A 15,114-nucleotide genomic window follows, 5' to 3' on the forward strand; every position below is an offset into this window, starting at 1 on the left:
CGAGACTTACGGTGGACATGCTAGCAGCGCTAACAGAGATGTTAGCTCAGCTGGCTTATTGTACCACCCCGTCCGCCTGATTTTTGCCGCAAAGCAGACTGAATCGATAACATTTTAAACGTCTACACAAGAGGGGGCAGAAGACACAACGATGTAGTCGTTAACCGTTCGTTTTTATTCTTAGCTGTGTGTTCATTTAGTGCGTGTGTATTCTGTTATGTTTTGGCATTAATTTCTGTTTTCATCGCCGCACCCACCATATTCATTTTTTATTGTGGGCTAGCTAGCTAACGTTTGCTGGGAGCCGGGAAGCAGGTGTAGCGTTATCTGACTGACCGTAAACAACCGACCACGAGAACGCATCGTTGTTACGTTTCTAAAAGGTTCAACTAAAATCATATTTGCTTGTTTTTCTAATGCTTACTGCCTTTTTTATCATCCTCTCGTCCACTAATTAATTCGCTTGTTTTCGTACGATAGCCATCATGACAGGCGAGAAGATACGCACCATGCGAAAAGACCACAACAAACCAAACAAAAATGACGAAATAATGGACACATCCGATGAGACCTCCAACGGGACTATTCCTAACGGCACCAGCAACCATTTCAAGTCCAACAAGGCTTTTCAAAAATCAGCCAAGACCTCGGCACTGCAGCAGCAACAGCAGCTCAATGCAAACAACATCAACGGAAATTCATCTATTGGCACGATTGTCAATGATAATAACAAGAACCCGATCATTCTGACGAGTGAGAACTTGGAGTTCCCAGTTCATGAATGCGTCTTCAAAGGAGATGTGCGTCGGCTTTCCTCTCTCATCAGGACCCATAGCATCTCTCAGAAAGATGTGCATGGTAACACTTTTAACCTTGTGTTTTCAAATAATCAATTGACATCACCAATGTTTTTGATTGCATTTGGTAAATTAAATTTATAATTTTGTTTTTTCTCTCCCTCCAGGAAACACACCTCTTCACTTGGCTGTAATGCTGGGTCACAAAGGTAAAGCTGAACAGTGCTATAATGTATTTTTTTTTAATCTTAACAGCCTAGTGTCATACATACACAGCATTAACCAAAATGGATAAAAAGCCCCTGTGACGGTAATCTGTTAGTATCTGAGACTAAATCTGTTGCTCTGTGGCCTTGCATCTGTCATAATGGAGGTTTATTAAAGCAATATTTTGTGTCCTCATTAAAGGTCCCTTTGGACAGTTTTGTCATTTTTTTTCATTCTAGAATGGACACGACCATTGTGTTTTAGAGTTGCTATAGCATATTAAAGAAAGACCTCAGTTCTTTTAATGTGAAGGAAAATGGTGAAATGAGGAAGGAAGAGCAACAGAGGAGGAAATTGTTTGAGAGGTTTATGATTGTTGCTAAATGATCGCCATAATAATAAACTGATTAAGTATAGAAACTGCACAGCATGACTGTTATGTTTTTCAGAACATTAAGTACAGTAGTCTGTTAATAGGTCGACATTTTTGGTTATTGAAGCTGTGATACAAACATAATAATAAAACTTCAACACTCTTCATTTGTAATTATAGATTGCCTAAAACAACAAAATGAAAACTGGTGACAGAATAAATAAAGGTGTAGACTTAGTCACATTTGTGTGTGTTTCTTTTTTCTTTCAGAGTGTGCTCTCCTTCTGCTGGCCCATAATGCACCTGTAAAGATAAAGAACGCACAGGGATGGAGTCCTTTGGCAGAGGCCATCAGCTACGGTGACAGGCAGATGAGTAAGTTATGTCTTCTCAGAATAGCTGTATGCAGCCACATATTTGGGTGTGTTTATGGTGACCTCAGTGACATGCCTGTAACCGTACACCCTCGGTATTTGAACGTTCAGGCTGAGTGTTGCCTGTCTGATGGTTTTAGAGATTTATAATGGGTGTAGTCACTATATAAGTAAATCATTCTGAAATGGTGTTCTGTTCAACTATCTGTATACAACTATTGCTAAATGTCAGTTCGAAGGTTGTGGTTTGTTCATGAAGGGTCATATTTGATTTATTGCTCTTCACATGTTGTTTTCAGTGCTGCACACAGTACATCCCTGTTGTATTTTGATATGTTTTTTTTCCAAATTATTGCAAAGGGTCCGAGTATTGTTGGAGATGTTAGTACTGGATGGACCTATTACACTTTTTAGATGCGTGCAGGCTTGTTGGCCCAGCTAAAAAAGCTGAAGGTGAGGATTTACTCTGAGCACTCGTCATCCAGATGGGCTGGAACGCAGCCTGAGGGATGGCTTAGTGTTAGGAAGCTGTAAGCTTACAGCCTGGTCACTGCCCCGCTTAATGATGCCACTCCTTTTATATCAGACATCCAGACACATGAGTCAAATGACATGAAAAGTGGCAGCTAATGCTTTGGGGATGAATTTACTGCCATGCCCTTGTTTTAAGTTTGGAGTCAATTGAGTACGGTTCACTGAAAAAAAGAAAAACATGAAGTGTCTAGCAAAAGGAATACTAAATATGTATTATCAGCTTTTATAGCTGTGCTGTATCAGCATACTTTTCTTGCACAGCCTACGAGGGAGGTTTAAGGCTTTGTGGTTTGAGAAATGACCCTCAACCTTGTTAGTATGCATCTCGGCTCTCTGTGTCTGCTGTGGCAGGCTGGCTTGGGACTGGGACCAGGAGCTTTGCTTTGTGAAGGTCACAAAATTCACAAGGGTGAAGGGGGTGGCAGAGGTGCAAGGGGGGGGGGGGGGGGGTACATTCACGCCATCAGCAAGGACATGCAAGGAAAGCCATACTCCAGTGACACAAAGTATTTAGATTCAGATCTTTGGTTGGATAACAAGCATCTGGGATCACTTAGCAAGAGCACGTCATGCAAGTCATGTTTGCTCAATACCAAGTGCATGTTTTACAGCTTTTCATGAGACACTGCAATCTCGTCATCACTCATCACCTACCACTTTTACACATGTGCACACTGTGTCAGCAGCTCGCTCCCTCGAGGTCTGCGTATGCAATGACGAGCTGCCCAAGTGCAGTGAGTGCCTCATCAGCACTTCTCTCCTCGGTCACGTCCGTTTTCAGTCCAGCTTTTGCCCTAGCTGAGATAATCGGCTTATATCTGAGTGAGATATTCTGATTTGCTGTGGAGTATCTGATTTTTATTAAGCAGTTGCTGGTCAGTTTTGAAAGGGATGTGCACTTGACAGGCCAGTTAGAGAATCAGTGGATAACCTCCACTGGTGCATTTTGAAATATGTTACCTTGAATTACGTAGTTGAAGCAGAGTAGCTAATATTCTGTGCATGTATATTTTTAACACCAATCACAGTATTAGCTGTGTATCAGATGCGTTTATAATTGGCAAGTTTGATAAATACAACTGTTAGAGTTAACACTGCCTTTTGAACAGTTGCATGCATCAAGCACATTCCAAACTAATACTGGCATGATTTGACTTTTGTATATTTTAGCATGTTATGTGTCTCAGGATTTAACTGGTGATGGCTATTTAGCTGCTATGATCTGCTACTAGCAAAATAGGTTTTCCAGCCCAGACTTCTTCATTATTCATCATTTCTCATTTAGCGCATGGCTGCCAACAGCCTTTGTTGATGATCAAATAAAACATCACACAATGTATCCTTTGCTCCTTTGTTTTGAGGCATTTACTCTTTGTTACAAAATGGTATAAGTGTGAGTTCCATGATGATGTGAATGACATTTTAGTCCTGCAATTTCTTGTGAATTATCTACTTAGAAACATGCTGAAACGTCCACATATTCCTATCAAAAGAACTGTGTTGGTGTATTATGAGTGCTAAGGTATTGGATGACTTGCCTTTAAAACTGTGGATGTGCTCAGCATCTTTCCTGTGCTAATGTGCAATGCAGAGTTGATTTATTCCTGTTTTCTTTTCCCGTCAGTCACAGCAATATTGCGGAAGTTAAAGCAGCAGTCGAGGGAGAGCGTGGAGGATAAGAGGCCAAAATTACTGAAAGCCCTCAGGGAGGTGAGGAACGCAGCTGGCTTCACTTCCTACAGACGTCACTGCCACACCAAACTCAAGTTTGCCACTGCAGTCATCCTGCATCATTAAACGTTCAGTCCGTTGTATTTTGAATATCTCTGCAGGCATTTATTTACATAAATGACTACTGCCTGTCCTTGAGGATGCATTTTAACCGCTAAAATGCAAGTTCACTGTGCTGTGTGTGTGTGGAAACGTTGTATTCAGATATCATTGTGTTTCTGTGCAGCTTGGTGACTTTTATCTGGAGCTGCATTGGGATTTTCAGAGCTGGGGTAAGTTTATGTTTTCACACAAACGTTGTTTGATTTAAGATAAATCTGTGTCTTCTTCTTTTGTCCCTGCAAAATATATACCAGTATTTATTCAACTTTTGTGCATTGCAGTGCCCTTGTTGTCCCGTATGCTGCCATCTGATGCCTGTAAAATTTACAAACAAGGCATCAACATCAGGTATGACATTCCTTATTCTTCTAGTTTAAGATGCACCAAGTAGTTGAAATTCAGGTCAAGTTCTCTTAAGAGATCTAAAAAATTAGGATGAAACCTTTTTTCACACACCCCCCACACTCTTCTCTCTCTTTATTTAGACTTGACACTACTCTCATAGACTTCAATGATATGAAATGTCAGCGCGGAGATCTGAGCTTCATATTCAACGGAGACGCTCCACCCTCTCAGTCCCTTGTGGTTCTGGACAACGAAGCAAAAGTGTACCAAAGAATACACCACGAGGTGAGTGACCAGTGCAGGCAGTTTTTTACACTGCATGTTGATGACAACAAAAAAAGTAGCAAGACCGACTGTAACTCTAATTATTTCACCCTAAAGGAGTCCGAGATGGAGACTGAGGAAGAGGTGGATATTCTGATGAGCAGCGACGTGTACTCTGCAACGCTGTCTACCAAGTCCATTACTTTTTCTCGTAGTCAGATTGGCTGGCTCTTCAGGGAAGATAAAACAGTAAGCAGATTTTGAAGCCATTTATTTATAGGACATATAAAGGTGTCTGGTCCTCATGGGTTCAGAAATGCACCTAGAGCAACAAGAAGTTAGGTACACACATTCCGTACAGGCTCACACAATAAAAAACTGTGTCCTTGTTAGCTGTGCCCATGACCTGATATACATAACATCAGAGTCCTAAAACTGCATCAAATGCTTCCAGATCTTCGTTGTTGTGCCTGATGTTTCACTGCATTCACATGTCACAAGAGATGAATGTATAAGGCCACACCTGGAGTTTGCTGTATGAAAAAAATCCAGCCATCACCTACACACAGTGAAAGTAAAGCCTTTGAAATGGGACAGCCTTGTTGTACCAATGTGACACAGTTTGCCTCCAAAGGGTGCAGCCCCTGATTTTTGAGACACATTTTTAGAAGTCAGCAAATACCCTGTAATACCCCTACAGAACCTGTTGAGAATTCCTTTGACAGACACTCAACAGGTGTAGGTGTGCTGTGCTCTGCTTCCATAGCAAAGAATGTGAATGGGTTCTAGCCATTAACCAGATTGTTTACTTAGAATTTTTTGAAAATTGTCTTAACCCCCCTTTGGGTAATTGTCATTGCCTGTTGGAAGCATCCTGACCCCCTTTGTTTTTCCTGTTCGTTTTGTCGCATTGAGAATCTGCGTATGTAACTGCTAATGAGAATTAGTGAAGAATTAAAGGAAAGTTTTAGCCTGCTGTGAAGTACTGTTCCACTCCATGTTGAGATAAACTACCATCATCTGCTTGCTTTTTCTATAGGAGAGGGTGGGAAACTTCCTGGCTGACTTCTATGCAGTGAATGGTCTGGTGTTAGAGTCGAGAAAACGGCGGGAACACCTGAGTGAAGAAGACATCCTGAGGAACAAAGCCATCATGGAGAGCCTGAGTAAAGGTGGCAGCATCAGTGAACAGAACTTTGAGGTGAGACAGAAGGAAAGAATTTTGGCACCTTTTACCAGCATTAAATGTGAGTGTGCCACTGACTGATATTTTTTCCTGTCCCCAGCCTGTGAGGCGGCAGTCCCTCACAGCTCCAGCTCCCAACACCATTTCCTGGGAAGAGTACATAACTGCAGAGCACGGAAAGTAAGCACCTCATATTTTCTTGGATTTCATCAGCTCTTGCCGTAATTGCCAATTAATTCAAGGCAGCAAAAAAATCTGTAACTGCTGAGTATGAGATAATGCCTTTGCGTATTTATATCTGTCTCTTTCCACCTGCAGGCCACCTCATCTCGGCAGAGAGCTCGTATGTAAAGAGAGCAAGAAGAACTTCAAAGCTACTGTAGCCATGAGCCAGGATTTCCCTCTAGGCATCGAGTCGTAAGTACATCCCTTACTCCTTAGATCTATTTACAAAGCTCTCTGTGCAAATTGATCCTGGGTGAATATGCGCAGATACACATGGGAATTTAGCAAAGGGTAGTGTGGAGATAAAATAATTCAGATAATTGGGCCAGGTAGGCAAAAGGGCTGCTGTGGATGTGTAGGGTGAGTTGCTGATTAGAGGACAAGCAAGCAATATCAACTTCTCTACCATGTGATGACAGCGTTAACAGCATTATTTTTTCCAGCTAGGCCACTGTGTCAGCTGCTGTATGGTTGTTAGAAGAAAAAAACATTACTTAGTAAAAGCTGTGGTCACATGGATTTGTTCTAAATTTAGCACAAATGTTGACTTGAATATAGGATTAACTGATGAATTAGGACAGTTTAAGCTTCAGCTTCAGTGGACTTTTTCTGCTTTATGCTAATAAGGTTTTCATGTATTTTTTCTCCCCTTTGGATTTTCTGCTTCCGATATGCTGAACTGTACATTTAGTTTAGAAATTTTACTGCCATAATTACCAGAAGTACTTTTGTTTACATATAGTCCTGTTCAATATCACAGGTAGGAGCTGAAGAATTAGCAGTTAATCTCCTCTTTGAGACTGTTTTTATAAGGTTGTCTGTAGCTGACAGGAAGCGTCAAAGAAAACCTGACTCTTTTCTCTGCCTCTAGGCTACTAAACGTGCTGGAGGTCATAGCCCCATTCAAGCACTTCAACAAACTGCGAGAGTTTGTTCAGATGAAACTTCCACCTGGGTTCCCAGTCAAGCTCGGTATGTGTGCTTCAACCTACCACTGAGTTGCTGTGAGTGGGCGAGCTCGATCAGAAAGTTAACATGTTTTGTTGTTATGTTTCCTTCCCCGCAGACATCCCCGTCTTCCCCACCATCACAGCGACTGTCACCTTTCAGGAATTCCGCTACGATGATTTTGAAGAATCTATTTTCTTCATCCCTGCAGAATACAAAGAAGATCCCAGCCGCTTTCCGGATCTCTGACCTGTAAACTCACCTGATGCAAACAGAAAATAGCCCCGCTAGTTTAGGTGGGTGGAAGCAAAACAGAGGAAACACGCATGGTTTAATTCTGTATATATTATCCACTAAAAAGAAGAGAAGTAGTGGAGGAGTTTTTATTTTGGTTGGGTGGGTGGGACGTAATAGTTAAGTTATTGTTCATTTTGCAGATGGATCCAAAGCAGATCCATGCAAACAGATGTTACAGAGCGCCATCTCACATATAGATGCGTACCAGCAGTCGTTTTTTTGTGAAATGAGTGATAGCTTTCGTTGTACTCGCTGTTCTCCAACTGAACGGTCAAATTTGCTGCTCTGTGCTGCTACTGTGAAAACCATCGGACAATGCAGCCGGGACTCTTCCTCCTCATTATTTTAATATTTATCTCCTAATGTTCAAGGACTCCTGATAACTAAAAATCTCATTCTTGAAACTGCACTGACACCTGTAAATAATTCATCTGTAATTCACAACAATATAGCTATATCCTCAGACTGAGCTTAATATTCATTTATATATTATATAAATATATATAAACTCAAATGAGTTACACTGTGTAGCAATACATTTCCAGTACTTAAGAATGTTTTTAACCAGCTGGGATAAGGTTTAGCATAAAATACACATTCTCTTCTTAACAGTTCAATATTCAAGCCTTTTCCCTTGTACAGGATGGTCTCCTGTATTTTCAGGTTAGCTCATGTTACCTCTCGGCTGTCTCCATGTTTGTTGTGATAGTATGAACTCTGTGCTCAGTGTGAGTGAGTTACTGTACTGTACCGAGGATTGTCATATGTATGTTTGTGTGGGAGAACCCAGATGGGATTTCAGGTAAACTTTTCTTGGTTTAATACTGCACTGATATGAAGTATATTTAAGGCATGCTGTGGCTGCGGTGGCCTCCTGGATCACATGCATTTTTTAAGTTCGTTTTATTTTGTGCAGGCTCACTGTTGTTTAGATTAAGGACGAACACAGATAACACTAACATGTTGAAACACCTTAGTGCTTATAAATCCTCTCTGTGATGGTAGTCTGCATTATTTTTTTCTTCTATACGTGAATTCAAGAAGAGGAAAAAGTAAGCTGTGAAGCTGATATCGTTTGGTGTCCCAAGAAATAATCCGATCCATTCAGTTGTCTCTGGCTTCAGCTGTTATGTACTGCAACCACATCCCTTTAAATAAAGCACCAGCATCACCTTTCACTCAACTTTGTGCAAGCATAATAAAAAGACAGAGGCTTCCACAGACGAGTGAGCATATTTGTCAATGTGATAGGTGGGTTTTATTCACATGAACTCCACCTGACAAAGACATTTTCAATTCTTACCGCACCATATAGGCTTCATTATATAAAAGAAATCCTGGATAAAACACTTTCAGATAACAAGAAAAAAATGTATCTAAGGAAAGAGGCCTGAGCATCACACCACAACACAAAAAAGATACAATATGTGAAGTGACAAATCCGATACCATAAGCTCAAGATAAGCAAAGCAGGTCTACTACGGAACAGTTACAGCTGTAGCAGAAAAACCATTTGAGTAACGCAACAAAGCCAGACAGAGGTCACTGGGAAACGATTCTTGTTTGATTCTAATAAACATTAGCAAAAGGGTAGACTGTTCTTTTGAGAAACCGACACATATCTACCATTTCAATTTTTAAATGTGCCCCAAAAGGGAAATAAGTCGTAGCATGTTCACAATCTGAATGGAGGGATCATGTGGGACACAGCAGGACAGAGAGCTCAGTCACTGACATCCATGTCCTCTTCATGGCGATCATCAGAACCATTAACTTTGGCCTGCTTCACAAGCCGTGCAGTGCCGTTACCTTCTACCGACCGAGGAGACAGAGCAGAGTCTTCTGAATCCTTTCTGTCCTCCCTCTCCTTCTCACTGTCATAGCCTTGTTCTTCTTCATCATAATCCCTGGTGATCTGTGAACAGAAACCAAAGGATGTGGAAATTCTGCCACTCTGTTTAACATCAGAATGATCTGGATGTCTAAGAATAAAGACCAACCTTAGTGTCTCCCTTCTCTCCATCTGATTTCCTCTCCCGCTCCCGCTCCCGCTCCTTGTCTTTACTTTTCTTTTTCTTGCTGCCGGAGCGTTCTAGTACATCGTGGCCACGCTCTTTATCACTCCTGCGTTCCCTTTCCTTATCCTTTTTCTTTTCTTTCTTGTGTCTGCATTGAGTAAAAAGGTTTTTTTTTTGTTTTTTTTTTTTTTTAAATGCTGGCTCAAGGCATTTTCAACTCAACAAATTTGTGAGGGTGAAGAACTACATCGTCACACTAACCGTCGAGGAGATGGAGATCGAGAGCTTCTCTTTTTCGGAGACTTCTTAGGGGAACGGCTGCGACTTCTGCGTCTCCTGTGTATATATAAAAAAACAGACATTAAAATGATTCTGTTTGCAGGGTTTAAAAAACACTACAAGTGTATAACAGCTGGAAGGAGCCATATTATTCTTCTTGTGGGTTTCCAGGCAGTAAACACTAAACTAAAAAATTCATCACAGTTTAGGATTGTTAACCTTGTCATACTGACAGACTTCTGGCCAGCTGTGGTCATTTCAAATACCATCCACTTGTAAACCTGGGCTGTACTCACCGGCTTATACTGCGTGACCTCCTGGCTGTGCTGTAGCTTTTGGGCGGTGTTTTGGATCGTCTTCTCCCAGAGTCATCTTTCTTTCTGTCTCTGTAGATAAATGAGAGTCTTAGTACTCTAGCAGTACACCTCAAAATCATGCACGAAGTCAAACTTTAAGTCCCACCTGGATCTACTTCGAGACCGCCTGCTTCTGTCTATGGAGTGTGTGCGTCTCCTCCGTGGGCTTTTGGATCGTTTCCGGCTTCTTGATCTTGATCTGCGCCGTGATCTGCTCCTGGTTCGTCTGCGACTAGATAACCAGAAGCTTTGAATTTATTGCTTAACATTTAAAAATATTCTCTCTTCATCTAAGTTGATAAGTTAATAAACGAGTGGTCACCTGTGTTTTGATCGGGATCTGGACCTTCTCCTTCTGGACCTAGAGCGGGACCGAGAGTGCTTCTTCTTGCTGTCTTTATCTGGGGGGATAGCAAAACTTAATAAGATAAGTATATTAACATAGGACTTTTCTTAAATGAGGAAGTCAATCAACCTTAATTATGCCTTTTACAACACTAATATCCAGAGAAACCACACATTTAAAACAGCCAAGTCAACATTCTTGCATTAAAGTGCCTTTACACTTTTGTGCACTCACGTCCAGGTTCAATGGCAGCTGAAATGAGTGATTGGGCCTCTCGGACTCTCTTCATGGCTTCTTCTATCTCTTTATTTGATGCATCAGCCTTCAGACCAGGATTCAGGCCTAGGCCAGCAGCCAATGGGTTCAGTCTAAATGAAGAAATGAGTTAGTTGACTCATCATTACTACAAACTTCCTCTTAGTTTCAAAGCTGCACTGAGGCAGGCACTTACTTTGGATCTGTCATGAACTTTAACAGCTGATCAGCAGCCTGTAAGGAGAAAGTGGAAGGGACATGATCATATATACTGCATATTCAACCTAGTAAAAAGTTATTTGTACAATTCTAAAAAAAAACAATTAAGGCTGCTCAGATATCCTCTCACCTGAGGAGTCATATTAGCTCCTGGGAATCCAAATGCTGCCATCGCATCAATGTTTGGACCACCGAAGGGGTTTGCTCCAAGCTAAGGGCACAAATGAGTCAGGTCAGACTTTCTTGAATTATCCATATACCAACAGGTTACAGGTGCCCATGTAATTATTCTGTGGTGTTATTAACTCTAGCTGTGGCTACACACACCTGGCAACACAGAACACATCACTGATAAAGAACATAAACTGAAATCATCTGCACTGTGTGGGTAAAACTAAAGGCATGTGATCATTTTTTCAATAATGTTCAATAATAATAATTATTATTATTAATTAGTAATTTGCCCAAAGAACTAGAACTAGCACAGAACACAGCCTACTGCGTGATGAATCGATTGCCAGAATAAAGAATAGGTGCTAAACAGTCACAGTGAGAGTGATGTCTTACAGCTGGATTAGGGATGGGACTGGGCGTTGGAAGAAGGCCTCCTCCTGGCAGAATTCCTGCAACAGCATTTGCTGGCGCCAACAGTGACAAAGCTTTAGCCTCATCTGGAATAGATCCTACAGGAAAATACAAAACAGGCATTAGGAGAGAACAACACTGTCACACACATCAACAACAGAGAACACATTTTGGAAAAGACAAAAGAAGTCTTCACACTGCATTTCTTCAAATTAGGTTCAACAAAATGGATACCTTAAACATCTGTGAAGAGTTCCCTTAATTCTAAATAATCATTGCAGTGACATAACTATTGCTGGAATAAATCACACTACTCCAATGAACACTGCCAAGAATATATCACCTGAATGTGTTTTTTAAGTCATGAACCAAACGTTAGCAAGCACAGCGGCTTCTCCAGTTGGGTGTGCCCTCAATTTTCATTTAGACGTTTACTGAAACAAGCGACTCACGTTGGCGGCTTCGCTACTAAAAGCACACAGAGAAAAATCGAGATACACACAACAGAGAGAATTTTAGGGATTTGCCAAGAACACTATACAAGCTCAGTGTCTACTTACCAAAACACATTAAGTGGTTTATATGCTTAATGGCAAAAACAAAATTCACGGTAAGGTAGTGTGCCTGCTGTACAACACTGTCTTAGTATCCTTACCTGCCACTGCATCAAATAATCAAACCTACACATGACTGTTTGATTTATGCTACCACAGTCCAATTAAAAATGCATTATACCTCCATTTGCATTTTGTAAATGGATGCATATTATCAAGCACCTGAGAATCATCTCACACAAAAAAGACATGACCTAAATATGGACACACAACAGTGACAACATTTAAATACAAGAGCACACTGGAGAGAGAAATTGCTGCAGGAGACAAAACGGTTGGATGGTATTTTCAGCAGGGCCTGGTATACAGGACTGACTGAGCCAGGAAAAAGAACTGTAAAACACAACGACAAAAGAAGACCACTGTTAAAGAGAGTAGTGTACCAACATTGTGTTATGTCGGATCTTGGATCATTTATTATGTGATGGATGTGTGATACTATGATTTGTGAAGGCCAACCTTAGCTCATTATACTAAGAGAATAAGTACATTTTCAAAGTGTACATAAGTGCCTAGCAGGGGCCGACACACGTTGTCACCAAATCCCAAGAACAGGCCAACACCAAAATCAATGTTTTTTTTTATAAAAAACTTTCCTATTGTGGCTTTTCTATAGTAAATTGGATCCAATTTGCCAGCACCAACACCTTCGGGTCACTATTACATCATAAATGTTTTGTATGCTAGTGAGCCTCTGCAACATTAGGATGGTGCCTGGGATGGTGAGTCAAATAAACAGTGCCACAACAGTGGCATCTAATATTTTGGCTGAAAAAAAACACGAGCAGCCTTTGCAGTGCAGAAAAAAGCAGTCAGTTTATGTTCTAGTTGTCTAATCTTATACTCTATACCTCTTAGGAAAGACAAATTAAACAAAAAGGAAAGAGAGATACAAAGGCAGAGAAAGAGGACACAAAAAGAGAGGGGTGGGGCTTGAATGCTTGCTGGCCTTTGCAAATGTCTACTATCCCCTGTTGGCAGGCAGAGGACCACTTTCAGCCATCAACGAGGGGGCTGCTTTTGCCTTCTTCACTACAAAAATCACACACACACGCACACACACACACAAATAACAGAGAGAAGTTTAACAGAGAATAGTCCAATATGGGGGAGAAAATTAAATGCATATGGTTAAGTGTTGTTTTTACTACTTCATTTGTGAACTTTGAGCCGTCTGCAGGGCCCACAGCTGGGGAACGATCCTCGTGTGTAAAGCAGATTTTGATATAATGCACTTTATAAATGCAGAGCAAACTATTGTTATAGGCAGAAACCATAGCCTGATATCAATCAGGCTATTAGGCTTACAAAGTGTTAAGCTGTTGTACAATGTAGGTAAAAAAATCTATCAGTAGAAGCCTGCTTTAAACACTTCGTACAGGCAACAAGAGGTGAAAGCATTACAAGTTTCATTCAATAGTCTTAGAAAGTTTATGTACATGGTTGAGTAGTACAATTCACAAACGGGACATAAAATCCCTTTTACTTGTTTGCACCATCATGCCATCCAGTCAACAAAGAGCACTCATATGTGGGAATAATGGTGAGACCAACCTTCAGCAAAAGGGACCACGATCAATGCCCTGTCCACAAACACGGTGTTAGTCAGATGTTGAGAGACTCCCACAGACTCAGGCTCCTGGAACTTCACAAAGCACACCCGTGATGTCACTGGCATTGGAGAATCACTACAGCAAGGGAAGGAGCAAAAAAAATGTCATAAAAAGACACAAAACTGCAACACATTCATCTGAACAGTGCATCTTTTTTTGAAAGGCTGATGTTATCTAATGCTTTTCATGTCCACGGATCTGAATGAGGCACATAACATTTGTTTATCAGTTCAGGATTATACGTGATATTAATACTACACATATCAAATCAGTAAGGTAAATTCAACAAGATAAACCTAAAAAACTCAAAACAGCATTAGCAGATATGATATGGCAATCTGTTGTTAGCAGAAAAGTCGCAAACAGTTAGCATCTTTGCATTAGCTTAAGTTAGCAGTTAGCCTGATTAGCATTGGCCCACGTATCCGTTTTACAAAAAATGGCCTGTAAACTTTACAGCTAATCAGTCGACTAAATTATCATCAACATTTACTTAGTAATTGGCCAAATATGTGTTCACTTACTCTGGTGGAAATAATTTCAGTTCTTCGATGGTTCCCAGAAAACCGAACAGTGTCCTCATTTGCTCCGACGTTGTGCTCGGCGACACATTCGTCACCTGGACAACCCTCGTCGTGTAACTCATTTTTTTGACTAAGACTGTTTATACAAAAACACTACCGACAAACAGACTCACTTAATTTTTACAGGCGACGATACCAAACGGTTATAAAATGTTTGTAGACGAGTATTTAGCTGAGTAGATGTTAGCTAGCGACTACAACAGACATTCATTTCGCCGCCATATTGGATCCCTGTAGCATGAAGTGCGCATGCGCATGTATCTACTCACCACCAGTCTTTCTCATCTTTCAGTGGTGCAGGTGTTATGCCGAGTTTTGCGTGCCTGCCGAGAAATGCATCCCCTGTCTCTGGAACGCGCACAGAGCTAAAGCGGAAATTTCGGAGTATTTTATGAGCGCACTATTCTTTCTCATGTTTATCAATCACAATAAATTATTGGAGGCCTGCCATGTAGGAACCAGGGCATCGGCAATTTAATTGAACTTTCAGTACTGTGCCACTAGATGTCAGTCTTTTCAAATCAGCTGCAGCTTGTTAGTGAGCTAGTCTATTTTTCTAAAAATTTAAATTTTGCCAAAGGTACAAGCCGACAATCAATCTGCACGAACTCTGTTATTAAACTCTAAAGTTTGTTTTCTGAATTCTTTGCAGATTTTAATGCATTTTATGGTTGCTTGTGGTATAAAAGTAGCCTCGAGCACTTCACAGTGAGAGGCTCATCTTAGGATGGCTTCCCTCCCTTCAGTGAGATATAGCACAAGCAGATGCTGGGAAGTGTCACAAACATCTAAGGGCTGAAAGACATAAGGACGGCTGACATTGTGTCCAGTCACACTGTGCCACAGTTTTTGCGCCTCAAAC

The 15,114-nt window shown here is 41.0% G+C and overlaps 2 protein-coding genes across 3 annotated transcripts; one reads left to right on the forward strand and one right to left on the reverse strand.

The window, feature by feature from the left end:
- Window position 1: 1 nt before the first annotated feature.
- Window positions 2-8,566, forward strand: LOC114449532 (ankyrin repeat domain-containing protein 13C-like). 2 transcript variants are annotated; one of them, XM_028427276.1, is made up of 14 exons: window positions 2-383; window positions 481-858; window positions 965-1,006; window positions 1,648-1,752; window positions 3,910-3,995; window positions 4,243-4,288; window positions 4,400-4,466; window positions 4,604-4,748; window positions 4,845-4,976; window positions 5,767-5,928; window positions 6,014-6,093; window positions 6,232-6,330; window positions 7,010-7,110; window positions 7,205-8,566. In XM_028427276.1, the coding sequence occupies exons 2-14, from the start codon at window positions 486-488 to the stop codon at window positions 7,333-7,335; spliced, it is 1,569 nt and encodes a 522-aa protein (XP_028283077.1). In that variant the 5' UTR covers window positions 2-383; window positions 481-485; the 3' UTR covers window positions 7,336-8,566. The 2 variants fall into 2 exon arrangements, with proteins under 2 accessions (XP_028283077.1, XP_028283076.1); XM_028427275.1 differs by having other exon boundaries at window positions 2-858.
- Window positions 8,567-8,610: 44 nt separating this feature from the next.
- On the reverse strand, window positions 8,611-14,484 carry LOC114449533 (serine/arginine-rich splicing factor 11-like). The gene is made up of 12 exons (XM_028427278.1): window positions 14,193-14,484; window positions 13,610-13,743; window positions 11,424-11,539; window positions 10,987-11,067; window positions 10,834-10,871; window positions 10,617-10,750; window positions 10,359-10,437; window positions 10,143-10,268; window positions 9,977-10,066; window positions 9,663-9,737; window positions 9,384-9,549; window positions 8,611-9,298 (listed from the first exon to the last, which is right to left on the reverse strand). Exons 1-12 carry the CDS (start codon window positions 14,312-14,314, stop codon window positions 9,107-9,109), a joined length of 1,353 nt encoding a protein of 450 aa, XP_028283079.1. The 5' UTR covers window positions 14,315-14,484; the 3' UTR covers window positions 8,611-9,106.
- Window positions 14,485-15,114: the final 630 nt, after the last annotated feature.

Source organism: Parambassis ranga, chromosome 17 (assembly GCF_900634625.1).
Source record: "Parambassis ranga chromosome 17, fParRan2.1, whole genome shotgun sequence".
NCBI classification, from domain to species: domain Eukaryota; kingdom Metazoa; phylum Chordata; class Actinopteri; family Ambassidae; genus Parambassis; species Parambassis ranga.

Bases quoted from the DNA above. Each gene is read 5' to 3' on its own strand.
- LOC114449532 (XM_028427275.1), top strand. From the start codon at position 486: ATGACAGGCGAGAAGATACGCACCATGCGAAAAGACCACAACAAACCA. The intron at 4,467-4,603 runs GTATGACATTCC...CTCTTTATTTAG, and splicing joins AAACAAGGCATCAACATCAG to ACTTGACACTACTCTCATAG. The intron at 6,094-6,231 runs GTAAGCACCTCA...TTCCACCTGCAG, and splicing joins ATAACTGCAGAGCACGGAAA to GCCACCTCATCTCGGCAGAG.
- LOC114449533 (XM_028427278.1), bottom strand. From the start codon at position 14,314: ATGAGTTACACGACGAGGGTTGTCCAGGTGACGAATGTGTCGCCGAGC. The intron at 10,872-10,986 runs GTGAGAGGATAT...TTCTCCTTACAG, and splicing joins GAGCTAATATGACTCCTCAG to GCTGCTGATCAGCTGTTAAA. The intron at 9,550-9,662 runs GTTAGTGTGACG...TACTCAATGCAG, and splicing joins CGATCTCCATCTCCTCGACG to ACACAAGAAAGAAAAGAAAA.